At 47.8% G+C, this 26,081-nt stretch overlaps 1 protein-coding gene across 1 annotated transcript in view; it reads right to left on the bottom strand.

The window, feature by feature from the left end:
* Positions 1–26,081, bottom strand: part of dgkb (diacylglycerol kinase, beta) — a 1,237,676-nt gene that overhangs the window by 797,203 nt on the left and 414,392 nt on the right. The window contains 2 exon segments of the mRNA XM_038797484.1: positions 20,815–20,931; positions 21,034–21,122. Of these exon segments, the coding sequence (XP_038653412.1) occupies positions 20,815–20,931; positions 21,034–21,122 (206 nt within the window).

The following is a 26,081-nucleotide window of genomic DNA, read 5'->3' as shown; positions in this document are numbered from 1 at the left end:
CACGAATGAGAGAACTGTAGGATTGTGAGCTAATAGGTCAACAATCTGCTGGTTGCTCCTCACTAAATTAAGTGTTGTCAGATTTACTTTGTTTCTCTCAAGTTCCTCTCACCCCCTGTGATTCAGCTGATTGAGACAGTGGCCTGGATTTTCCATTCCAGGCCTAAGTCCTGTGGTGGCGGCAGGAACTGGGAGTTTTTCCCACCAGGGAGGCCAGTGGGGATTTGCGCCAAATGGCACAATGCTAATTAATCAGTTGGAGGTTTCCTGACATATTGTGTGGGGTTGGTGGGAGGGGAGGAGCAGGCCAGATGATGAGTGCCTAGCCATCATATCTGGGCACTTTATTTAAAAGGCCCCCGGATGTCAACTTCTTTGTCGTGAACCCATCATGGTAGTAGATGGATCTGTAATCCAGGGAGCTCTGGATCCCAGATTCAGCAACATTTCCCTTGATGTTAATGCAGTGGAAGCCAGGAGGGGTATCGTGTACCCCAAGGTGGATGGAGGTCAAGCCGTGTGATCAACCCTGCATATGGAGAAGTCATCAGGCTGGTCAGTGTCCAGTGCATCCACCGGATGCCGGAAACAGATAAATTACCTCATCCGCTCTGCCGGGGTAAATGAACCCTCAAAAGCTCACACTCACCTCACTGAGTTGTACAGGAGACATAGGTTTCAGAGGCATCAGTGCGGCCCATGCATAAAAGAGCTACTCAACGGGATAAAGTGATAACATGTAGCCCTCTGCAGTCCATCTGGCCTGTAGGTGGAGAGGCCACTGTGCGTCCCTGACCTTTTTGTCGATGTATCAGCAATTTTATTCTTTGGCAATTACATGGTTAAGCCAGTGTGAGGGGTGGACTGGTTTAACAGCTACCTGGAGTATTTTGGTGAGGCAGATCGGTGGAAGGTCAAGGAATAAGAAAGCTCTATGTGGTTCAGATTTGGAGATGACAACATGCCAACGTATTCCAAAAGGATAGTCCACCTCCCTTGCAGGATATTGGGATCAGCCTTTTCATCAGTACAGATGTGGTTTCCAGTGACATACCTCTATTGTCAAGCAGATCTTCGATGAAAACCACACAGATGATACTTGAAATGAAAATGACAGAGAGATTGCATTTGGCAAGACTGTGCGTCTACATTTGACTACGTCAGGCATTACTGCCTGCCATTAAGGAAGCCAGAAATTTCTCGTCAAATAATTAAAAAAGCCCTGTTAACTTCTGGGAATAAGAATTTGGTGGACAAAAAGAAGATTATTTAAAAGCTGCACAGACAGCTTGCACCTCCGGTGCCAGAAAAACTGAAAGCTTTACTGCAATATACTAGAGTACTTGATAAAGAATATATGATGACCTTATTCAGCCAGTCACGGTTCGGTGTGAAATTTGTATAAAATATCGAAAGACACCACCACGTCCAGTTGTGAGCTTGACACAAGCTAGCAGATTTAATGATGCGGTGGCAATGGATTTAAAAGTATGGGACAAAGATAATTCTTTTTTATTACACTGTATACATATGGCAACCAGATTTTGCATATCCACTGGAATACATGGTCAGGACAAATGGATCATTATTGATAACGTCATGGGGCAGGTTTAGGAACACCAACAAAATTCCTGGCAGATAATGGTGGGGAATTTGTCAATGAGGAATTTTGAGACGTGTGAAAATTTGAACATCATTGTCACGCACACTGTGGCTGACAGTCCATTCAGTAATGATCTGTGCAAGAGAAAACATGCAGTGATGGATGACGTTTCATAAAATATTGGCTGATCAACTAGATTGTAAATGCAAATGGCACTGGAATGGGAAGTACATACAAAGAACTCTTGGCATAGGGGGTGTAGTCCATACCAGTTAGTGTCCAGCAGGAATCCAAAGTTGCCTTCGGTCCTATCAAATTCTCCCCCTACTCCAGAAGGGACTAGCATTAGCTTTACTTCTGCTCATATGAATGATTTTCATTAAAGCAGAAAGAATTTTGTTAAAGCTGAAGTTTTGGAGAAAATTTGGCAAACCTTATCGCGTAAAGCTAACAATAATACAGTTTAGACAGGGAGACCTGGTATATTAGAAAAGAGAAGGGCAGAAAGAATGGAAAGTTCCTGATGATTGGTCCTGAAGGAAAAGTAGTAATTGTACAGCACGGGAATCAAACTGTTAGGGTTCATTCTTTTAGGTTAACTGGCACTGACTTTACCTTTACAGACTTGGAACAAGATGTAGAGAGTGAAGAGGCACCATGAGCTTCACTCCTGTACATATTGGGCAATTATGAGCAGCCAGCCACGTCAAATAGAGAACTGATTGACGTTGAATGAGGTATGCTGAAGTGCAGGATAAGGCTATTTATTCAAAAGGACAACTACCTGAAGTAGGAACAAGGGTAACATACATTCCTGAAGGAGCCAATGTGGAGGATGCCACCATCATAGGAAGAGCAGTGAAGGACACTGGGGAACATAAACATTGGTTGAACATAAAGGATGAAGGTCAGGAGATAAGACCTGTGGATTGGAAAAATTATGAAAGGAAGTGGAAGGAAGAAAGCCCTCTGCAAGTTCTGATAGAGAATTGGAAATAGGCTGTGATCCCAGGAAAAGAGCACAAACTTGCAATCAGGACTATGATCGCATGCAGGAAAGATCATGTTGCAGCGGTTCAGTAGGAGAGATGGGGCGAATAGAGGTCAGACTTTGACAAGAAAAGGAACTATGGGATCAGCTAGTCACTAAAAGCGGAAACCCTCATGATAGAGAGATTTTAATGTCTGCTATATTTGGAAGATAAGCTGGTAAAGGAAGGAAAACATAAAGAGTTGGATAGTTAGAAAGAATTTGGAGTTTATACTGAAACACCAGACAGGGGACAGCCAGCCTTGTTGCACTGGTGGGTATGCACAGAAAAGATGCTCCCTGATGGTACACCAAGGTTAAAGCTAGACTGGTAGCTTGGGGTTTTGTGGAGGGACTTAGGGATCAAGATGTCAGGGTGGATTCCCCAACTGCAGGAAAAGTAAGCTTGAAGATTTTTTAAGCCATTTAAGCAACGTACTCCTGGGAGTGCATATTGAGAGATATTAGAACTGCATTTTTGTATGGTGAGAAATTTCAAAAGGAAGTATTTTTGAAACAAACTGAAGAAGCCTGAATGTTGAAGGAAAATTGTGGAAATTAAACAAGTGTGTTTATGGATTGAATGCTGAGTCAGGAGTATAGCATTTTTCCAAGTGGTTGGTCCTGTTGAAAATGGGCTGCTTCCAGTTAAAAGCAGAATCTGTGATCTTCTATTTGTATAACATGGAAAGGCTGGCAGGAACCTTTAATATGCATGCCCATAGATTTCTCTGGGGAAGTTTGGTCAAAATTGAGGAATGGATACAATAAAATCAAGAAGGAATTCAAGGTTGGAAGCCAGGCTGCTTTAATTACATAGGTTTAAACATTAAACAAAACAAGTCAGGAGTGACATCTCTGCAAGCTGCCACAGGTTTCCTTCCAGGTAAATTCCGACATGTCCACGTCACATCCGGACCGGCATGGTATCCCACTGATGGCATGGATAATTGGACAGGAAGGGACAATTCTGGTCCGACATTTATCTGCACCCCATTAACGGGATGCAAAATAGCTTCACATCAGCCTCTGACAGGAATGGTAGTGGAGCTGACAAGGGGGAGCCAGTGGATGTGGTATATTTGGACTTTCAGAAGGCATTTGACAAAAATCCAGCAAAAGAGATTGGTGTGTAAAATTAAAGTGCATGGGATTAGGGATGGTGTATTTAGATGGATAGAAAACTGGTTGGCAGACAGGAAACAAAGAGTAGGAATTAACGTGTCTTTTTCAAATTGGCAGGCAGTGATGTGTGGAGTACCACAGGGATTGGTGTCAGGACCCCAGCTATTCACAATATATATTAATAATTTAGATGAGGGAACAAAATGTCACATCTCCAAATTTGCAGATGACACAAGTTGTGGGAGGGTGAGCTGTGAGGAGGATGCACAGATCCTTCAGTGTGATTTGGACAAGCTGAGCAAGCGAGCAAATGAATGGCAGATGCAGTACCATTTGGAGAAATGCGAGGTCATCCACTTTGGCAGCAAAAATAGCAAAGCTCACAATTATTTGAATGTTCATAAGTTAGGACAGGGGAATTTGCAATAAGACCTGGGTGTTCTCTATCACCAGTCAATGAAGGTAAGCTTTCAGGTACAGCAGGCGATAAAGAAGGTAAATGATATGTTGGCCTTCATAGTGAGAGGATTCAAGTACTGGAGCAGGGAAGTCTTGCTGCAATTATACAGAGTTTTGGTGAGGCCACACCTGAAATATTGGGCCGGATTCTCCCACCCCCCCGCCGGGTCGGAGAATCGCTAGGGCGGCGGCGTGAATCCCACCCCCGCCGGCTGCCGAATTCTCCGGCGCTGGAAATGTGGCGGGGGCGGGAACCATGCCGCGCCGGTCGGCGGGCTCCCCCTGGCGATTCTCCAGCCCGTGAGGGGCCAAAGTCCCACCCGTTCTATGCAGGTCCCGCCGGCGCAAATTGGAATTGGTCCCTTACCGGCGGGACCTGGCAGCGCGGGCAGACTCTGTGGTCCTCGGGGGGTTGAGGGGCGATCTGGTCCAAGGGGGTGCCCCCACGGTGGCCTGGCCTGTGATCGGGGCCCACCGATCTGCTGTTGGGCCTGTGCCGTGGGGGCACTCTCTTTCTACGCGCCGGCCGTGTAAGCCTCCGCGATGGCCGGCGCAAAGGTGAACCCCACCCTGCGTATGCACGGGGATGATGTCAGCAGCCGCTGATGCTCCAGCGCATGCACGGACCCATGCCGGCCGGCGGAGTACCTTCGGCCCCGGCTGGCGCGGCGCTAAAGGCTTTCTATGCCGGCCGGCGTGGCGCAAACCACTCCGGCGCCGGCCTAGCACCTGAAGGTGCGGAAGGTTCCGCACCTTTGGGGCGGCCCGACGCCGGAGTGGTTCCCGCTACTCCACTGCACCGTCTCTGCCCGGCCCGCCGTTTCCCGGAGAATCCCGCCCCTGATCTGACGAAGGATGTTCTTGCTTTCGAGAAAATACAACAAAGGTTTACCAGACTGATTCCTAGGGTGGTGTGACTGACGTATGAGGAGAGATTGAATTGGTCAGGATTGTATTCGTTGGAGTCAGAAAAATGGGGAGGATCTCATAGAAACCTATACAATTCTAACAGAACTCAACAGGGTTGATGCTGGAAGGATGTTCCTGTCCAGAAACAGGGGTCACAGTCTAAGCATAGGTTGTAGACCATTTGGGACACAGATGAGGAGACATTTCTTTACCCAGAGAGTGGTGAGCCTGTGGAATTCATTACCACAGGATGTAGTTGAGGCCAAAACATTGCATGTTTTCAAGAAGCAGTTAGATATAGCACTTCGGGTGAAGAGGATTAAAGGATATGAAGGATAAAAGGGGGATTAGGCTACTGCGTTGGATGGTTAGCCATGATCATAAATGAATGGCGAAGCAGGCTCAAATGGCCAAATGGCCACCTCCTGCTCCTATTTTCTATGTTTCTATCTTTGTTTGGCGTCCTGTCATGAAAGGCGAGAGAACATGATCACATCATTTCACAGTGACGGGAAAACGATTTTTCAGCTCCCGCCATATTGTTGCCTCCCCTTGCTGCGTGACCACCATTAAACATGCTACTGATGGGCTGGAAAATGCCAACCAATGAGTTGATCAGTGATATAGACTGAAATTATTCCACATTCAATCTAATGTCTGCTGAATTATCGGATTTCACCTTGGGATATCGAAACACTGTTAAGATTGGGTGGAATTTACTGGCTGTTTGCACTGGCGGGATATTTCAGTCTCACCGACGGTGCAGGGGTTTCCCGATGAAGATGGGTGCAGTCAACGGAAAATCCCGTTGACAACGGCAGGACCAGAAAATCCCGCTGGCGGGCTGTCTCTGTCACTGAAAAATACTCGACCGGTTGGTCAATAAATCCTTGTGTTATCATTCCCCGGGGACAAGGGCAGGATATCAGAACGGGGTCCTCAGTTTGCTATTCAGTGACCCCTGTTGGAAATGAGCACCCGTGTGGATGCGTTGAGAGGCCAGGATCAGGCTCGGCCGTGATTCCCCACGCAATTAAATAGCCTGTTCACTTTCAATGGCCAAGCTTTCACAGAAATGTAGACTGGTAGGAAATCACCTGTGAAACTGTACATTGCAAAGAATTAATATCCTCTGCAGAGGCAGATAGAGGCGAGAAAACAAACAGTAAAATAATAGAATACTGCTTGATATTACTGAAAGTGAGAAATTTTGAGAAAACCATGAGTATATTATCAAGATGGGGTTTTTAGGGTTTTTCCCTGGGAGGGATCAAAAGACTCAACGTTCATAAAATCGCAACTTTCAGCAATAAAGCTGTATGTTCTCCTTCTCCTTCGCGCCCCAAAAACCCCATCTAGCTATCTAAATATTTGAAAGTTCATACAATGTGGCAGAAAGTCCACAACAAAGCAACCACCTTCGGCTTCAAAGTCTGCAGGTTACTAGGCAACAGTGTACACAGCAAACAAGATTGAATCTGTGCATTTCCTTTGTCAAAATAGAAGGTTTGGAAACAAGTCTGATTCTCACAGCAACAATCATCAGACCCAAGCAGTCAGGAGAAATGTGCCAAATTCTAATAATTAACACTTGCCTTTAGAGTATTAAAATAATAATTACAGCTGACATTACCTCGCATGAAAATTAAAATACGTAAGAGGTCTGCAGTCAGAAAAACATAGACATTATAATTGATTCTTAAACACAGCCTGTTTGCCTCAGCTGGGGGAAGTATAACTGTATTAAGTTAAAATTAATAGCAGAGTCTGAAATCAAGTACCTGACCTCTGACTAGTACACTCTATGCAAAGAAGTTCACTTACCACAGGTAACTTAGCAACAGGAAATTAAGACCCAAGTAGGGTTAATTTACTAAGGACGCCAAGGCCGCATTGTGGTGTAATTCAGTGACACTGTAATCGCATACATTTGTCACGCAAATTCCCAACCCCAGTGGTGTGGCTACTTGTACACTAATTAATGCTCACCAGGCGATAGATACAACATTAAATGAGTGCACCTCAAAGAGCCATTGAAATTCAATGATAAATAGCAGCTCTGTAACTTGCCAGTGTGCAGATTTAACAAGAGAATTATCAAATCGCTACATGAAAAAAAAACGACGACCTTTGTGGGAAATGGGTTCTAGTTCTTTCGGTTATGCAGGAAATCAAATGCTAATTGAAGATTTAATAAACGGCCAGTTCTCAGTTACTCCTCTCAATCTTGCAGCGCACTAAAGAAACTTTGATTTTTAGGAGTGATGAGCAAGTGAGCCCGTTCATTTCTCTCGGACCCAGTTCTGTTTTCACTTGGTAACTAGAACAACAAATGATGTGCGTTAAATTAAAGAACTCAAACTGGCTGGCTGCCCTTTGCTGCACCAGATGTTGTTTGGGAAAAATGATGGACACACACCATAAAACAATGACGTGAGTTTTGCGTCACTGGAAGACAGAAATAAAGGTTGCACAGTAAATATCACCAGCCTGACTCACTGCGCAGTTGATTAGTTCCACGGCGGTTCCTCCCCAAAGCGGGAAGTAATCATGTTATTCTAATATAGAGCATAAATGTGACAATTAGCACTCAATATAGCCATTTGTCAGCAACATAAATTGTGGAGTTTTCAAACCTGATTTGACAAGGAGTACAATTTTTTTCAAATCTTGGAAGCAGTTCTTTCAAGACAATGAAAATGATGAATTTAGAAGAAATCTCGGCGGCACTTTCTATATTGCAAATGCTTTTTTAAAATGTTTACCTGAGCTGTGATAGTATGGCGTTCTCAGCTGCTAATCTTTGTCATGATATTTTATATGGAACCACTGAGCAAAGACTGTCTGCCTTCTCTATCGGGAAAGTCAGAGGAGCACTTCCCAAGCTACTATCCCCAGCTGCTGATTTTGAATCAACACCAGCAAAGTGGAGAGAGGGCAGCAGGTCCCCTTACTTTCTCCTGCCAAGTTTGGTGCATCACACCTACAAAATGAAAGGCTGCCCTTTCATTCAAAGCTACTCCATGGTTGGCTTAGTGCTTAACGCTTGCCCGGCCCCATAACTCCCCTGCCTACATAGTGAAAAACGTAGGCTAAGTGGTAGGCAAATAGGTGGTAGGTAAAGTAATGGAAAGGGTACTAAGGGATAGGATTTCTGAGCATCTGGAAAGACACTGCTTGATTAGGGATAGTCAGCACGGATTTGTGAGGGGTAGGTCTTGCCTCACAAGTCTTATTGAATTCTTTGAGGAGGTGACCAACCACGTGGATGAAGGTAAAGCAGTGGATGTAGTGTACATGGATTTTAGTAAGGCATTTGATAAAGTTCCCCATGGTAGGCTTATGTAGAAAGTAAGGAGGCATGGGATAGTGGGAAATTTGGCCAGTTGGATAACGAACTGGCTAACCGATAGAAGTCAGAGAGTGGTGGTGGATGGCAAATATTTGTGATTTTCATGAATGACTTAGACGAGGGAGTTGAAGGGTGGGTCAGTATATTTGAAGACGATACAAAGATTGGTGGAGTTGTGGATAGTGAGGAGGGCTGTTGTCGGCTGCAGAGACATAGATAGGATGCAGAGCTGACCTGAGAAGTGGCAGATGGATTTAACCCTAAAAAGTGTGAGGTTGTCCTTTTTGGAAGGACAAATATGAATGCGGAATACAGGGTTAACAGTAGGGTTCTTGGCAAGAAGGCTGATGCTAACTGGGGCACTCCTAACTCTTCTATTCTAGCTTGAGATGAGCACACCTGGAGCAGGGAGTACACAGGATGTTGCTGGTGTGTAAAACTCAGTATTTTACAAGTGAGTACAAAGGCACCAGGGAAAATGGAATTTGGTTTTATTAAAGAGACCATAATCTAATCTAAACACATGGGACTAAAATATTCCCCTATTCGTTTTTCGGATTTGGGTGGAATTTAAAAAAATGATTTCAACCTTCCGATGGGCTCAATATTACAAATTGATCCAAAGTATTGCAGACTGCTCGCATCCGCATCAAGCACTTCCAAGTATACTGTGCTGATCAGTCACCCACAAGTTAACATTGACCCTGCATGGATGTATACCTCTGCTGACATTAGGGATTACATTAGACACTTACTGTAAATCTGCAGTAAAGGTAAAATACTGGAATTACACAGAGTCCATCAGCATCTAAAAATAGAAAAAGGTTTCACCAAGTTTCCTTTTTCAATTCTGATGAAGGCAAACTACCCAATACATTAACTTATATTTTCTCCTTTCAGATGCTGATGTGGCTATGTGTGTTTCCATCTTTTTCTATTTTACTGTGTCACACTATCTCAAACGTATCTGCAAATCTTCCTTAATTTTGGTATTATAAAGAAAATCATACAAAAGATGAAATTGCGATATGTGCCACTGTAATAGTGTTTGACAGGTGGTAGGACACTTTTACCCTTTGCTGATATTGGTGCCAAATGCGAAAGAAGTTCAAAACATGGAACATCTCTGAACACAGAAAATTCCCACAAGACAACTATCTATAAAAGCTGAAATAAAAAGTTATATTAAAATGATTCCAAGAGAAACATTATGGTATGATCACAACAAAAATAATCCATTCCTCTCTCTATGATGAATTAAGTAGGACAAACCAGTGGTTAGATCTCATTTCAGATCTTCACTTTGGGATACCGGGGGCGGAATTCTCTGGCCCCCCACCGGGTGGGAGAATCACCGGGGGTCGGCGTGAATCCCGTCCACGCCGTCCTCCCAATTCTCCCGCCCCCCACTCCAAAAACCGGCCCGGCGTGAGTCGCGCGGCCCACCTCGGAGAGTGGCGGGGTCCGGCACGACTCAATGCGCGATGGGCCGAAGTCCCGCCCGCCTGTAGCCCGGTCCCGCCGGCGTAAATCAGAGTAGGTCCCTTACCGCGGGACCTGGAGGCGTGGGCGGGCTCCGGGGTTCCTGGGGGGTCACGGGGACTTATGGCCCCAGAAAGTGCCCCCACGGTGGCCTCGCCCACCGTCGGGCCCACCGATCCATGGGCGGGCCAGTGCTATGGGGGTACTCTATTACTCTGCATCGGCCGTTGCGGTCCTCCGCAACGGCCGATGCGGAGACAAACCCACCCGCGCATGCGCGGGGATGACGCCAGCACGCGCTGGTGCTCCCGTGCATGTACCGACTCGTGCCAGCCGGTGGAGACCCTTCGGCGCTGGTTGGAAGGGCGCCAGGCCCCTATCCCGCCGGCCGGCGGGGTGCAAACCACTCCGGGGCGGGCCTAACCCCTTAAGGTGCGGAGGATTCCGATGCCGGAGTGGTTTACGCCACTCCCTTCCGCCGGGACCACCGCCCCGCCGGGTACGGGAGAAACTCGCCCCAGGATTTTATAGCCCTCCCACGGAGGCAACTTGGCATTGGCCATCAATGGGATCTTCCAGTCCCACTGATGTCCCCTGTGTTTTGCACGGCTTTCCCATCTCACCTCCGGGGCATCTGCTGTGGGAAGTTGCCTTCGATGGGACCGGAAGATTCCGCCAGCAGGAAGGGCCGGTATATCCCACTGATAGAAGCATAGAAAATAGAAGTGGGAGTAGGTCTTTCAACCCTTTGTGCCTGCTCTGTCATTTGATATGATCATGGATATCCCCAATTTCAACGTGATTGTCTCAAACTCTCTCGCTTGACGCCTTTAGAATCTAGAAATCCACCTATTTCCTTCTTAAATATAGGAACGCAGATGCAATCATCTGTAAGATGCACTTTCAGTGCCAGGATGATATCAATGGTAGAACTTGGTTTGAATAAGAAACTTTGATATTGTTATGAAACAAGGAGATTAAAGGATGTTGTAAATAGTGAAGGAGACTGATAAGCTGGATAGTTCATGGTCCTTCTATTCAGGAAAAGCAGAACAAGAGGACATAATCTTAAATTAGAACAAAACTAACAGTTTAAAGTGAATCGAAGGAAATGTTTTCACATTTTGAGACTGAGCAAAGAACTGCTCTGGTATGCCATAGATGCTTTATCAATTAAGAAGTTTAAAAGGGAAATAGTTACTTTCTTGAAAAGTAATGGCCTTCATGAAGAAAGGATGATAAGTTACATTAAAATGCTTAAGAGCTATGATGGATAATAAAACATGTAGCCCTCTCAATGTGTTGAATGGCCTGTGCATGTTCCTCAGTTAAAATCAAAAAATAAGCTTAGTAGCATTGTTGAAGAATTACATCTTATTTTACTGTTAAGAGATAATGCAAGCCAAATCTGATAAAAAAACAAAACTCAAATAGGATAACATCAAGCTTTACAGTATGAGTAATCAGGACTTGATCAAAATTTGCATGCAAGTTTGTTCAATTCGTTTTACATCTCATGTATACAGTGGTGATACACCCAAAGCTAAAAGGGAAAAATTCTCATAAGAATTAGATCATACTGTGAAAACATATTATAAAAATAATATTACAGCGTAAGGGGAGATGGTAGCTTAGTGGTCTTTTCATTGGACTAGACACAGAGTAATGCTCTGGAGACCCAGGTTCAAATCTCGCCACTACAGATGGTGAAATTTGAATTTCTTTTTAAAAATAAATTTCGAGTATCCAATTATTTTTTTATAATTAAGGGGCAATTTAGGGTGGCCAATCCACCTAAGCTGCACATCTTTGGGTTGTTAAGGTGAGAGAGAGACCCACGCAGACACAGGGAAATTGTGCAAATCTGGAATGAAATTTTAATGATGACCATGAAACCACTGTCGATTGTTGTAAAAAAAAACATCTGGTTCACTAATGTCCTTTAGGGAAGGAAATCTACCATCCTTACCTGGTCTGGCCTACATGTGACTCCGACCCAAGGCAATGTGGTTGACTCTTTATGCCCCCTCAAGGGCAATGAGGGATGGGCGATAAATGCGGGCACAGCCTGCAACGCCCACATCCCATCAACATTAATCATGGCAGCGCGCAGACCTGCTCCTCACTTTGGGGTGCTGAGCTGGCCAGGCCCTGTATGAAACAATGCCCGTGGGATTTCTCGCTGGGGAGTCAGTTCATTCACTGGCGGCTGTTGCATTCGACTTCAATCTCGGTAATGAAATGGAAATGAATGCAAATGAGGGATAATCCTGAACTCTCCATTGGCAGAGGGCCAGTTAGATCGCAAACTGATTCACATCTGGTGTGAATCTCGATTTTGGTCTTTCCTGCTGTTTAACTGGGGCATCCAGATCCACGCCATGCGCAATGTGGTGGTTAAATCGCGCCCCTTTGTCTGTTCTCTCAGATGGACATAATAAATGCAATAGAAAATTCATTGCAGAGCAGGGGTTCCCCATGGGTTCTGGCCAACATTTTTCCCTCAGCCAACACAGATTAGTTGGCCATTTATCCCACTGCTGTTTGTAGTACCATGTTGCGCACAGATTGGTTGCCATATTTACCTCCATTATCAAAGTGACTCGACAAAAAAATACTTAATTGGCAATTAATTAGTTTGGGATCCCTGAGCTATGACAGGTGTATAGATGTAAATTCTATCTTGTTGTGAACAAAGGAAGGTCTTTGATGAAACGAGCTGAACCAAGGGCATAATTCCTACAGCGGTGTGCTGGGGCTGAAACTGTTGACCTACAGTCAACACAACCAATAACCATTATTGGTTATATATTGCCAATAACATATAAGACACCAACCACATTGGCCCTATGACCTCAGTTCAGCCATTCCACCAGGAATCCTGCATTCATGTTGAAGGTTGTTCAGAACTTGCTTCCTCTTCTGGATAAACGCTGTGATGAAACGCATAACCAAGATGTTCTCAGAGAACCTGAACCAAGCATCAGCGAGCTTACTATAATTGTGTTTCACTTGATGGCACAATTGAATACTTCTACAACACTTTAGTGATGATTGGCAGCTAAGAATTGGCTGGGCTAGATTTGACCTGCTTTTTTGTTAATACGACGTATCTGGTTAATTGCGCGTAATGTCACAATTTAGTTGCTGCACTGGAAAATAACTGGTGAAGGAACTGACAATATGTGTGCAGATCTTTGGAACTGTATCTGGGATGTTGACATGACTGAAAACCATTGTTGTATTGAGTGTGGTAATCACTTCCTCATATTATGAATGTCATAATATGCACACAAGTATATGATGATGCACAGACAGGCATTGATTGACACACAGGATGACCAATGAACACACAAAACACAGCAGCCAATCACCAGACAGGACACGGCCACTATAAAGCCAGAGGGCACTAGTTTTCCCGCTCTCCTGGGATCCAGCCTCTGAGACAGTCAGAGCCCGTGAGCAACAACTAGAACGTACACCATGTGGTAATAAGATTGTCTGGTCAGGTTAGCCTCAGGTCTCCAGTCAACTCAGCATAGTGTCAACCCACAGTTAAAGTATGTTTAATAGTTAAGAGTTTAATAAAATAGAGTTGCATTTCTCCAAGTGTTGGAAGCCTGTCTCTCTCACTGCTACAGTAAACACAGTCCTCACTGACCCAGCTTACCCAACACATCATGGTACCAGTGAGTCATGTTAGAGTTTGACAGACCTACCTTGAGATAGTCTGCCTTTGAGCAGCGATCAGCCACCCGGTAACATGGACAGCGTCCGCGCTCCCCCGCCGTTCCGTATCGCCGGCAACCTCGGTGCAAACTGGAAGATTTTTAAGCAGAAGTTTCAGCTGTATCTTGAAGCCACCGACCTCGAAGCCACATTGGATGCCAGGAAGATTGCTCTCTTCCTCTCTACAGCCGGGGCTCTACAGCTATCCACATTTTTAACTCCCTCACCTTTGCTGAAGGTGAGGACAAGACAAAGTTCAAAACAGTCCTGCTGAGGTACGACAGGCACTGTGACATCAAAGTCAACGAGAGCTTTGAACGCTATGTGTTCCAGCAGAGGCTTCAAGGTAAGGATGAACCTTTTCTGTCCTTCTTAACCCATCTCCGTATCCTCGCACAATCCTGCAACTATAGCTCCACTTCCGACTCCATGATCCGCGACCAGATTGTTTTCGGGGTCCACTCCGATCCCCTTCGCCAGCAGCTCCTTAAAGTCAAGCAGCTCACCCTTACAATCACCATCGAGACCTTCGTCCTACACGAGCACGCTAATAACCGGTACTCCCATATCAAGGCGGCAGAGACGGCGCGGCAAGGCCCCCACGATGCAGAGCGGGTGCAGGCCGTAAAACAGCTCCAGGACCCGAGTCTGGATGAGGGTGGCCATTTCGCGCACTTTTCCCGGGCTCCTGCGCATAACAACCGAGGGGACGGCGAGGCCGACGACCGAACTGCGCAGATGTTAACATTGTTCGACCGCACCGCGCGTGCGCGGTGGCGCATGGAGCGTCCTGACGTTGGCGCCATGACGTGCAACAACTGTGGCTCCTCCCACTTAAAGCGGCAATGTCCCGCAAAATCGCGCTGTCTCCAGTGTGGCAAGCTTGGCCACTACGCAGCCCTGTGCAGATCTACTCAACTGCCCAACACACAGCGATCCCAGCCGCAGTGCAGGAACGTCTGGTCAGTGCAGCAACCCGTTGTAGGCTCCGACTCCGACATGGTTCCAGATCCCGACACCGAGGACCGCACATCCCCATTCCGGGTGGGCATCATCACCAAGCATACAATGCTTTCCGCGAAAAAGGTTAAACAACTCCCAGTGATGAGCATTGATCCGGACGACGAGTGGTGTGCCACCCTTATGGTCAACAAGGCTCGCATACGCTTCAGGCTGGACACCAGCGATTCAGCGAACCTCATTTCGAAGTCTGACCTGGACACCATCCACGTCAAGCCGAGCATTCTTCCATCGGCCTGCCAGCTTTTCGACTACAATGGCAATGCCATTGCTGCCAGTGGCTCATGCCAGCTTGTGGTATCCCATCGTTCTTCAAAAGCCACCCTGCGTTTTGAAATTGTAGGGTCCAACAAAGCTTCCTTGCTCGGTGCTCAGGCGTGCAAATTCCTGAATCTTGTGCAGCGGGTCCGCTGAGGCATCAGCCTCAGCAGATGCCAACTTCCAAACCCAATTAGATGACATCATAGCACAATACCACAGCCTCTTCGAAGGTATGGGCACGCTCCCCTACAGATACAAGATACGTCTAAAACCGAATGCCACACCTGTGGTTTGTGCACCGTGTCGGGTGCCGGCACCCCTTAAGGACCGCCTCAAGCAGCAGCTGTAAGACCTCCAGGACCAGGGCGTCATTTCTAAGGTCACGGAACCCACGGACTGGGTTAGCTCCATGGTTTGTGTCAAAAAACCATCAGGGGAACTTCGTAATTGTATCGACCCCAAAGATTTGAATCATAACATCATGAGAGAACACTACCCTATCCCTAAGTGAGAAGAGCTCACCAGCGAAATGGCTCACGTTAAGTTTTTCACGAAGCTGGATGCCTCCAAGGGGTTTTGGCAAATACAACTGGATGCGTCCAGTCGAAATTTTTAAATCTGCACATTTAACACCCCGTTTGGTCGTTACTGTTACAACCGGATGCCCTTTGGCATCATCTCCGCCTCGGACGTGTTCCACCGAATAATGGAGCAAATGATGGAGGGCATCGAGGGGGTGCGAGTGTACGTCGATGACATCATTGTGTGGTCCACGACTCTGCAGGAACACATTGATTGTCTCAAGCGGGTGTTCCAGAGGATCCACGAGCATGGCCTCCGACTCAACAGAGCCAAATGCTCGTTCGGTCAAGCAGAAATAAAGTTCCTTGTGGCGACCATATTTCGCAGTTTGGTGTGCAGCCAGATGCAGACAAGGTGTCGGCGATCAACGCTATGAAGACACCGGGGGACAAGAAGACGGTCCTCTGCTTCCTAGGGATGGTCAACTTCCTTGGGGAGTTTATCCCCAACCTTGCATCTCACACCACAGCTCTCCGCAATCTTGTTAAAAACACCACCGACTTCCAGTGGCTCCCCGCTCATGAGAGTGGCGTGAGCTCAGGGAGAAACTCACCAAGGCCCCGGTACTGGCGTTTTTTGATCCTGCCAAGGAGACGAAGATCTCTACCGACGTGAGCCAGGCTGTCATTGGGGCAGTACTCCTCTAGCAGGATGAATCTTCCAGTCACATATGCATCTAGAGCCATGACACCTACTGAGCAGCGATATGCTCAAATCGAAAAAGAATGCCTGGGCCTCCTCACGGGGATTGACAAATTCCATGATTACGTGTATGGACTCCCCAAATTCACGGTCGAGACAGACTACAGGCCATTGGTTCACATCATACAGAAGGACCTCAATGATATGACACCACGCCTACAATGTATCCTCTTCAAACTCCGACGCTACAATTTCGATTTGGTCTTCACCCCGGGCAAGGAGCTCATTGTGGCCGACGCACTCTCTCGCTCTATCACTACGCTGTGCGAGCAGTCGGACTTTGTCTGCCAGATCAACGCTCATGTTAAGTTCTGTGCATCCAACTTTCCAGCCACTGATGAAAGGGTCGTGCAGATTCGTCAGGAAACGGCCAGGGATCCTTTACCCCAGCGGGTCATGCGCCATCTCACGGATGGTTGGCAAAAGGGCCAGTACCCACAGTTCTATAATATAAAAGACGATTTGGAAGTAGTCGATGGCATACTAATGAAACTGGATAGGATAGTAATCCCACAGAGTTTGCGAGAGCTCGTCCTCAGCCAACTCCACGAGGGTCACCTGGGGTTCGAAAAGTATCGCCGTCGAGCCCGAGAGGCAGTATATTGGCCTGGCATCAATCAGGACATCGCCAACACTGTCCTCAATTGCCCTACGTGCCAACAGTTCCAGCCGGCTCAGCCAAAAGAGACTTTGTAGCCGCATGAACTGGTGTCCTCCCCATGGACCAAGGTTGGCATTGATCTCTTTCATGCAAAGGGTCAGGACTACGTCCTCCTCGTGGACTATTTTTCTAACTACCCCGAGGTGGTCAGACTGAATGACCTCACATCAGCAACAGTCACCAAGGCGTGCAAAGAGACCTTTGCCCGTCATGGCATTCCACTTAGTCATGACTGATAATGGCCCTTGCTTCTTCCGTCAGGAGTGGACGGATTTTGCCCGGCAGTACAATTTTATGCACGTCACCTCAAGCCCACACTACCCCCAGTTGAATGGGAAAGCTGAAAAGGGGGTACACATTGTTAAAAGACTGTTGTGGAAAGCTGCTGACTCAGGTTCAGATTTTAACCTCGCACTGCTAGCCGACAGGGCGACTCCCTTTTCCGCTGGTCTGTCCCCAGCACAGCTGCTAATGAACCGCACACTACGGACGATGGTGCCGGCCATCCACATCCCGGACCTTGACAATTTTCCGGTCCTGCAAAGAATGCAACTGTCTCGGGCCCAATGCAAGTCGGCGTACGACACCCACGCCACAGATCTCCCTGCTCTCGTCCCTGCTGACAGAGTTTGTGTTCAGCTACCTGACGGTGGCTGGTCTGCCACAGCTCTGGTGGTCAAGAAAGTGGCCCCCAAATCATTTCCCGTTCGCATGCATGATGGCTCTTTTCTTCGGCGTAATAGACGGGCACTGCGGCTGCTTCCGCGCTTGCCACCTGGACGTGATGTCCCGCCTCGCCTGCTGGTTCCTCAGGACGCACCCTTCCACGAGGTCACTGATCTGACATTTCTTTTACCACCCTCTACATTGGAGGCAGCTCCGCCCATTCCAGTGCCGGCGGCCCCTGACCCACCCTCGAGGCAGTCAACCAGAATTTGTCGCCTGCCACAGAGACTGAATTTATAGACTGAATGTTGCATTGCCTTGTGATCCGTTTACACATCTGTACATAATGTTTCTTCCTAATTTGTTGTATGCCCTCTTTCTGCACCAGACACCTTACCATGTAAATATATTCACGTACTTTGTACATAGTCAGGCTCCTACACACACTCACTATTTATTGAGCTGTACACATTTTTTTAAAAGGGGGGAGATGTCATAATATACACACAAGTATATGATGATGCACAGTCAGGCATTGATTGACACACAGGATGACCAATGAACACACAGAACACAGCAGCCAATCACCAGACAGGACATGGCCACTATAAAGCCAGAGGGCACTAGTTTTCCCGCTCTCTTGGGATCCAGCCTCTGAGACAGTCAGAGCCCGTGAGCAACAACTAGAACATCCACCATGTGGTAGTAAGATAGTCTGGTCAGGTTAGCCTCAGGTCTCCAGTCAACTCAGCATAGTGTCAACCCATAGTTAAAGTATGTATGATAGTTAAGAGTTCAATAAAATAGAGTTGCATTTCTTCAAGTGCTGGAAGCCTGTCTCTCTCACTGCTACAGTAAACACAGTCCTCGCAGACCCAGCTTACCCAACACATCAATGAGTAGGGAATTAAATTGGTTAGCGGGGAATTTAGAAGAATGTTGAGTGAAGTTTATCCAATTTGCAGCTTTGGCTAAAGATGCTTGAAAACATTTGAGAGTTCTGTCTCTTTAACACATGTGCTGGGTTTTACCATGGTTGGGATGAGTATGTTCCTAATACCTCTCCTCTAAGCTGGCCTGGCTGTCTATCACCATTTTTAGCTGCATGTGTAGAGCTGAAGAGCTTTGTTCTGATCTCTTATTTGTATGACATTATTTTCTCCCTGTTATGATAACGTGTGTGAAAGAAAACCTTTGTCACATCAGGTAATGTGTTGTGAGATTAGTGTTTTGTTTCACACAGTGGGATGCTGCTGTTATTTTTCTGTTGCATTTGGAACATTAGACATCTTGGTGTGAAATATCTGTCTTTGAATGATTACTTGCATTTTCCTCTACTTTTTGTTAAAATTAGTTCAGTTAGATATTCCAGCACATTATATCCAATTATGATAAATGTTATCAATCTGAAATTTTAGGCAGAATCATCTGCCCCGTAAGAGGCATGTGGCGCTGGAAGGGCCTGAAAATTAGGCAGGACGGTGTCAGGACCGATACCTGCTGCCTTCCCACCTTGACCGGTAGTTCTGGGTGGGAATGCTCATGGTTGATCTAACTACCCCAACTCCACGTGAGGCTTTTAAGTGGACAATTAACGACCACTTAAGGGCTTCTTCCCAGCTCTGATGCCATTTTTCCAGCTCCTGATGGGCGGTCAACATACAGTCTGCATGACTGGATGAGCTGTGTGGGCTGGGACCGTGGCCGGGGTGGAGGGGGGGCTCAATCTATATTAAGCTGCGCGTGTTCAAGGGCATGGGCATGGAGCAGGAGGTTGCAACTGACAACCAACACGCTGCCCTTGCTGCCTCTGACTGGCTGCCAGCTCTACGCAGGCAGCCCATTGCACCCTGGGGTCCTCAGTCAGGTGGAAAACCTGTCGCTGTCCTCCTAATTGCCTGATGGGCAGAAGATGAGGCGGCCTTTCACAAAGGAGTCAGCATGATTGTCTCACCGCTTTTCCAAGCTGTGCGCAAGGCAGTGAAAATGGAAGATTCCGTCCAGCATCGCTGTTTCTCTCTCCACAGATGCTGCCTGACCTGTTGTGTGTTTCCAGCTGTTTGTGCATAACTTCTGTTTTTACTTTACCTATGCTTGGATTTGCTTGTTGATAACTGAAGCACATTAAATTACAGTATCATTCTCCAACCTTACAATATTTCATTATTTTCAGTTTAATGAGACTACAGCATTATATTACCAGTGGTTAAAATCAGTGTTTTTTGAAATTAACACTGATAGCAAGTTGAAAACATTGGAATTTACAGTGCAGAAGGAGGCCGTTTGGCCCATCGAGACTGCACCGGCCCTTACAAAGAGCACCCAACTCAAGCCCATGTATCTAGCCTATCCCCGTAACCCAGTAACCCGCACTTAACCTTTTTTGGACACAAAGGGCAATTTAGCATGGCCAACCCACCTAACCTGTACATCTTTGGACTGTGGGAGGAAACCGGAGCACCCGGAGGAAACCTAGGTGCAGACTCCACACAGACAGTGACCCAGCCGGGAATCGAACCTGGGACCCTGGAGCTGTGAAGCAACTGAGCTAACCACTATGCTACCGTGCTGCCCATTCTGCAATTGGTACCAAATCGATCTAAAATCCATGAAGCTCCTCTGTCCACGATTTTAAAATAGTTGAAATAATTAAGTAGCGTTAACACATTTGTTAGCAGTATCACAGAGCTCAATTTCAACGAACACAAAGTTATCAATGTTATCACTGCAGAACTAAAGTAGTTAAATGACGGGAAATTAATTTCAAAATCAGAACAAGGAAATTATGTTAATGATAGACATTATAGAATGCGCTGGCACAATGAGATTTTGCTGTTCATTCATATTCAAAATAGGACAACTTAAGAAGAAAGCTTATATAAAAGAAAAACACTGCAGATGGTGGAAATCTGAAATAAAATTGAATGTGCTGGAAAATCCCATTTGCTGGAAAATTTCATTTCATTTCATTTCATTTCATTTTTAATTTTCATTTCATTTCAATTTCAAATCCCAGCCGGTCTGGCAGCATCTGTGGAGGGAGAACTACGCTAGTTCTAAAGAAGAGTCATATTGGACTTGAAACATTAACTCTGTTTCTCTCTCCAAAGTTGCTGTTTCTGTTTATAAAAACTTTCTGTTTCGATTGAAGGAGAAAGCTTCCCTGTTGTGATGTTCGCTGTACTTGCTGCCAATAGTTAATAGCTGTGAAAAGATGGAAGTGCATTACTTACAGTGATTTGACACCATACACAGTGAAGGCCTGTAAGACCCTGATAACATTTGATGGTTTTGTGGCACTTGTCACATTTCTTTGGACAGTTTCCTTCTACCCAGAAATGGTGCATCACCTATGGGAGACATGTGTATCATTTGTTTAGAAAATACAACAAGTTTGAAATTTAAATTCAATACAATTCTCACAATGAAAGATAAGTCAGAGGACAGCTTACGGTTGCATTCTTTTTTGACTTGACATAGGTGTTGATGCAGGAGGGTGGTGCTCTGGACACACAACGCTCATGAACTGTATACTTGCAGACTGCAGATTTAAAAGCATAGGTCAGTAAATCAACTTTAACTTTCTACCCCAAGTCAAAATCAGCAAAAACAGTGGGTGGCACGGTAGCATAATTGTTAGCACTGTTGCTTCACAGCGCAAGGGACCCGGGTTCAATTCCCGACTTAGTTCACTGTCTGTGCGGAGTCTGCACATTCTCCCTGTGTCTGTGTGGGTTTCCTCAGAGTGCTCCAGTTTCCTCCCACAAGTCCCAAAAGACGTGCTGTTAGGTGAATTGGACATTGTGAATTCTCCCTCAGTGTACCAGAACAGGTACCGGAGTGTGGACGCGAGGGTATCTTCACAGTAACTTCAACGCAGTGTTAATGTAAGCCTACTTGTGCACTAATAAAGATTATTATTACGTTTTTAATCAGGACTACTGGTAGTTTCTCTTGCAAGATAAAACACAATACTGTCAAAATATATACAAAAACCTTCAAACACCTGAAAAGAAAAGGATCCTTAGTCAACGCCTGGAAGGCCCTTGCTCAGAAGAGACCTACTTGAAGGAACATCGTGATTGAAGGGAGACAATTCTTCGAGGTCACGTGGGACAATTCTTCTCTGGGAATAGCGAGAGAGCCGCTAAACAGGGTTCAGAAAATCAAACAGAGCGCAATGCTCCCAGCCCTTGGCACCCAACGGAATCTGGTTCATGTTCCCGCTGGACTTGAACTAGACACGCATATTTAAATGAATCTCATAGACTAATTTAAATATGCTCAGCCCATTCGAGGCTGGAGTCTTCCGGTTTCCAGGATTTACCACCCCCGATTGCACATTGTAAGCCAGCGCAAATCAGTACTATGACCATACCGGGGAAGGGGTTGGAGGACATTGGAGACTCTGGAGGTTGGGGACTGGGCAGAGCAGTGCCCTGGCACTGCAATTTTGGCACTGTCAAGGCAAGGGGCACTGCCGAGGGACAGAGCCTGAGGGGGGTCATGACCTTGAAGGGGGTGGGATTGAAGGTGGGGGAGGTTGCTTCAAGGGTGTGCTTTAAGGGGGGGCATGAGGGAGGCCTGAAGGGGGTGCATGAAGGAGGGTGCCTAGTGAAGGGGTTAGATGGAGGGGGGAGACTGAAATGGGTGCTTAAAGGGGCTCCCAGTGATCTCATAGCAGGGCATCGCTCACTTGGTGGGGGAGGGGCCAGGTGCTGATGCTGGTGAGGATGGATTGGGGGATGGAGTCGGACCACCCTCATGCCTGAGTGGTGTAGGTGGAGTGACCTAGACATTTAGCAATGTGCCGGGGGTTGGGGAAGGTTGGAGATATCCCCTTCCGCTTCAAGGGTTGGGGTGTTGCCCATGCCTACAGGGGATCGCGATGCCAATGGGTGAGAGGGGGGCGGGTAGTAGGGGACTTAACTTTGAGATCATGGGATCCTTTAAAAATGGTGCCCCGATCTCTGATTAGCCGGACTTATGGCATTTTTAGGACCCACTCCAAAAAACCCCACTTTGGGCAGGATTTTCCATCCAGTGATGCCGGAATTGCGAAGTGCAATCTGCAGAATTGGGCGTTAGCTGAAAATTAGGTTTAGTCCAAGCGCACAATGGAGTGCCATGCTCCGAAGCCTCGATAGCGGCATGAATGCATCCCACACACTGCTCCGGCATAGGAATGCAAAACATACAGTAGCACTCGTTGACAGCATTAAAGGACCCAACCCGGTAAACTCCGACCTCTGGCGATGCTCCGCCTCCCCAGGCAGAAGTGATGTCGGCGAGGTTCACTTGTGCTATTTAAAAACAGTGACCAGGCACAGTGTTTGCTGAGGGAGAGAGAGAAGGTAAGAAAGGCACAATGGTGGATTGACAGTTGTACCGCTGGCTGTGGGGCATCTTCCACAGCCAGATGGAGTAGTGGGGGAAGACCAGGAGATGGGCCGTGCGGTCAGGGTGTCCACCCAGGATTGGGCTTTCCAGGCAGGGATTGCCATTGCTGCAGCCTGAAAGGCAGCCATTTGGCTGCGCACACCACCACTGCCCACTGTGGCCCATAGATGTGCAGAGCACCTCCGGCCATATGGGTGCCCCCCAAAGGCCACCGCTCTCGGAACCCTCAGAGCCCAGCCATCTCACCAATGGGATGGGCGTGGTCCAATGCAGCCTGTGGCCAACCAGGTGTTGGCATATCTCAGTGTACCCATCCAAGGCGCTGCCCCACTACAGAGGGAACAGGGAAGGAGCAGTGCTCACCCCATACAGCAGACGCTTGTACCCTGGCCTTTGGCACCCACCCTGGCACACTGTACCTCTCAGGGAGGATGCCCCACCAGAGGCACAACAGCTAGCCAACACCGCAGGATCACTGGCCTTCACCAGGCCCCGGCTTCCAACTGCACCTCTGCTCCCATCCATCCTTCCCCCAGACAGGTGGGCATAACCCGTGCAAGCATAGGTGCATCCATGCTGTCATGGAGGCACTATATGCCTGAGGGGCACAATATATCAGCTTCAATGTGGACCGGGCAGTGGGATTCGCCACCATAGTAGGCATGCCCCAGATCAAGGGATTGATTGATGGGACACATGTCCCCTTCCGAAAGCAGGTTCATGAGGGGGTGCCATTCATCAACTGGGATACCTTCCACTCGATGAACGTGCAGCTGGTGCACCTGCACGTCAGCGCCCAGTATCCAGGCAGTGTGCACGACACCTTCGAGTCACACCTGGGGTGAGGGGTTGGTTATTGGGTGACAGGGGCTCTCCATTGCGGCTGTAGCAAAAGCCCCAGACCGACGTGGAGAACTACTACAACAATGCCCATGTAGCCTCCAGCGTCATCGAATGATGAATCGGCATCCTGAAGGTGCAGTTCAGGTATCTGGACCTCTCTGGTGGGAGTCTCCAGTATAGCCCGAGGAGAATCTCCCAGATTGTGATAGCCTGCTGCATCCTCCATAACATCGCGCTGCAGAGAGGCAACATGATTGTGACAGAGGTAGTGGAACGCCATGCCTTGTCTGAAGAGGAGGATATGGAAGATGGCCAGGATGAGCAGCACATGAGGCCGAGGCAGGCACAGGCGAGTGTACAGCGTGTGGGCCTAGGCCATCACACATGGAGAATCTAATCACCTCTAGGCGGCCTGGCCATTGGCAGACCAGCCACCCCCCGACCCCCAAATACACCCCACCCTGCCCCATGGCCACCCAACCTCTCTCCTGCACCCCATTCTTGTACTCCTTCACCTCCACCCCAGCACCATCCCCCTCCAGGCTTCTTACCAGCTTCACCACAGGGTGTTGGCCCTGGGTTGGCAGTATTAGCGGGTCCAGTCCATAGGATGGAAGATGATAATGCCCCGCAGTGTGATGATCTCGGGTTTGACGCAGTTTGTCTTCTGTCCTGGTGTCACGTCCCACTGTCTGCCGGGTGATCCCTGCATGCCAGTCCATCACATGGGCCCACTAAACTCCAGGGGGGGCATGGGTGGAGATGGGGTTGGGGTGTGGGAGGAGGGTGGACGGTGGTGGAGAGAGGTAGGATAGTCCTGGGGGGGGGGGGGTGAATTGTGATGGGTCAAGAATCTGGTCGGTCCTACCACATGGCACCCTCACATTTCTGCCCAAGCCCCCTGCCATAGATGGCCCTGGGGGTTATCCCCAACTGTCCTGGAGGCCCTGGCCGTGCCACCTTCCAACACCTTCACTCTGCATCATTGGCCACCACCCCACTCCCTCCCCCCAACCCAGCTCACCCTCTGCACCCAGGCCAGCCCATCCCTCACACCCTTCATATAGAGGACCAAGGCAGTTCGGAACATGGGTGAGCATGTGTTCATTGGTGATAGTGCTTTGTACAATGAATGTGTTCTAACCCCTAACGCTATCCAATGTGCTGCATCCGTGTCAAATTAACTGGTGTATACTTTTATAACCTTACATGTCCTAATGCTCCATCTAGGTGTGTCCCGAGGTGGTACATCAGAAGTGGAGACGGCCTGCTTCGTTTCCCGCCCTGTGATCTGGGTCCCCTTTGTTGGCCGTCCTCTGCAGCGACCTGACCTGGATGGTCCCAACAATCTTCCGGGTGTTACAGGTGGCATGGTGTTGTCCTGCTTTGCCTGCTGCCCATCAGATGCTCCAAAGATAGGTGTTGGGGGTTCAGAGGTGCTGTGGTGTTCCTCCACCTCCCCTGCGGGTGTCACCAGCATGGGCCCCATCACCTCTTCCTCCCTTGGGTGCCCAATAGCCCAGGACCACTCCCTGGCACGGGGGTGCTGTGTGGGTGGAGAGCGATAATAATTAGTTATTTTGGGGGAGAATCGGCTCCTCTGACTTCAACATTTACTTAATTTACAGGAACACAGTGGACTGGATTCTCTGTCCAGCGATTAGTGATTGGGCGGAGAATTGCGCGTCAGCCAAAACTAAAGGCCGGCGCCGGACGCTGAACGGAATGCCATGCTCCAGTGCCTCCACAGCGGCATGACTGCGTTCCAAGCGCACGCCTGCGTGGGCATGCAAATTGTACAGTATACCCCTTGGCATTTCATTAACAGACCCAATGCAGCAAGTTCTGGGCCCCCTGTAATGCTCCACCTACCCTAAGAGAATTACTGACGGCGAGGTTCACTTGTGCTATTTTAAATCGGGAAACAGGTGCCATGGCTGCTGATGGAGAGAGAAGGGGTACGAAAAGAATCCAACATCGGTATCGTGCTGACAGCTGTGTTGCTGGCCAGGGGGCTTCTGCTAGGGCCAGGAGGAGTAATGGGGTGCAGCTCGAAGGTGGGCTGAGGGGTCGGGGTGGAAGGGCACGGACCACCATTGCCACAGTCTGCAAGGCAGATATGTGGCTGCGCACGCTGCTGACTGTCAACTGCGAACTTTGTGCCACACGTCGTTTGGATGTCTCCCTCGGCCACCCGTCTAGGTACCATCTGGCCCAAGCCAGCATGGAATAGGCATGCTCCAGCGCAAACGGTGCC

This window comes from Scyliorhinus canicula, chromosome 5 (assembly GCF_902713615.1).
Source record: "Scyliorhinus canicula chromosome 5, sScyCan1.1, whole genome shotgun sequence".
Taxonomy (NCBI): domain Eukaryota; kingdom Metazoa; phylum Chordata; class Chondrichthyes; order Carcharhiniformes; family Scyliorhinidae; genus Scyliorhinus; species Scyliorhinus canicula.
Note: the sequence above shows the minus strand (reverse complement) of the source record. Positions and strands in the feature narration are given on the sequence as shown.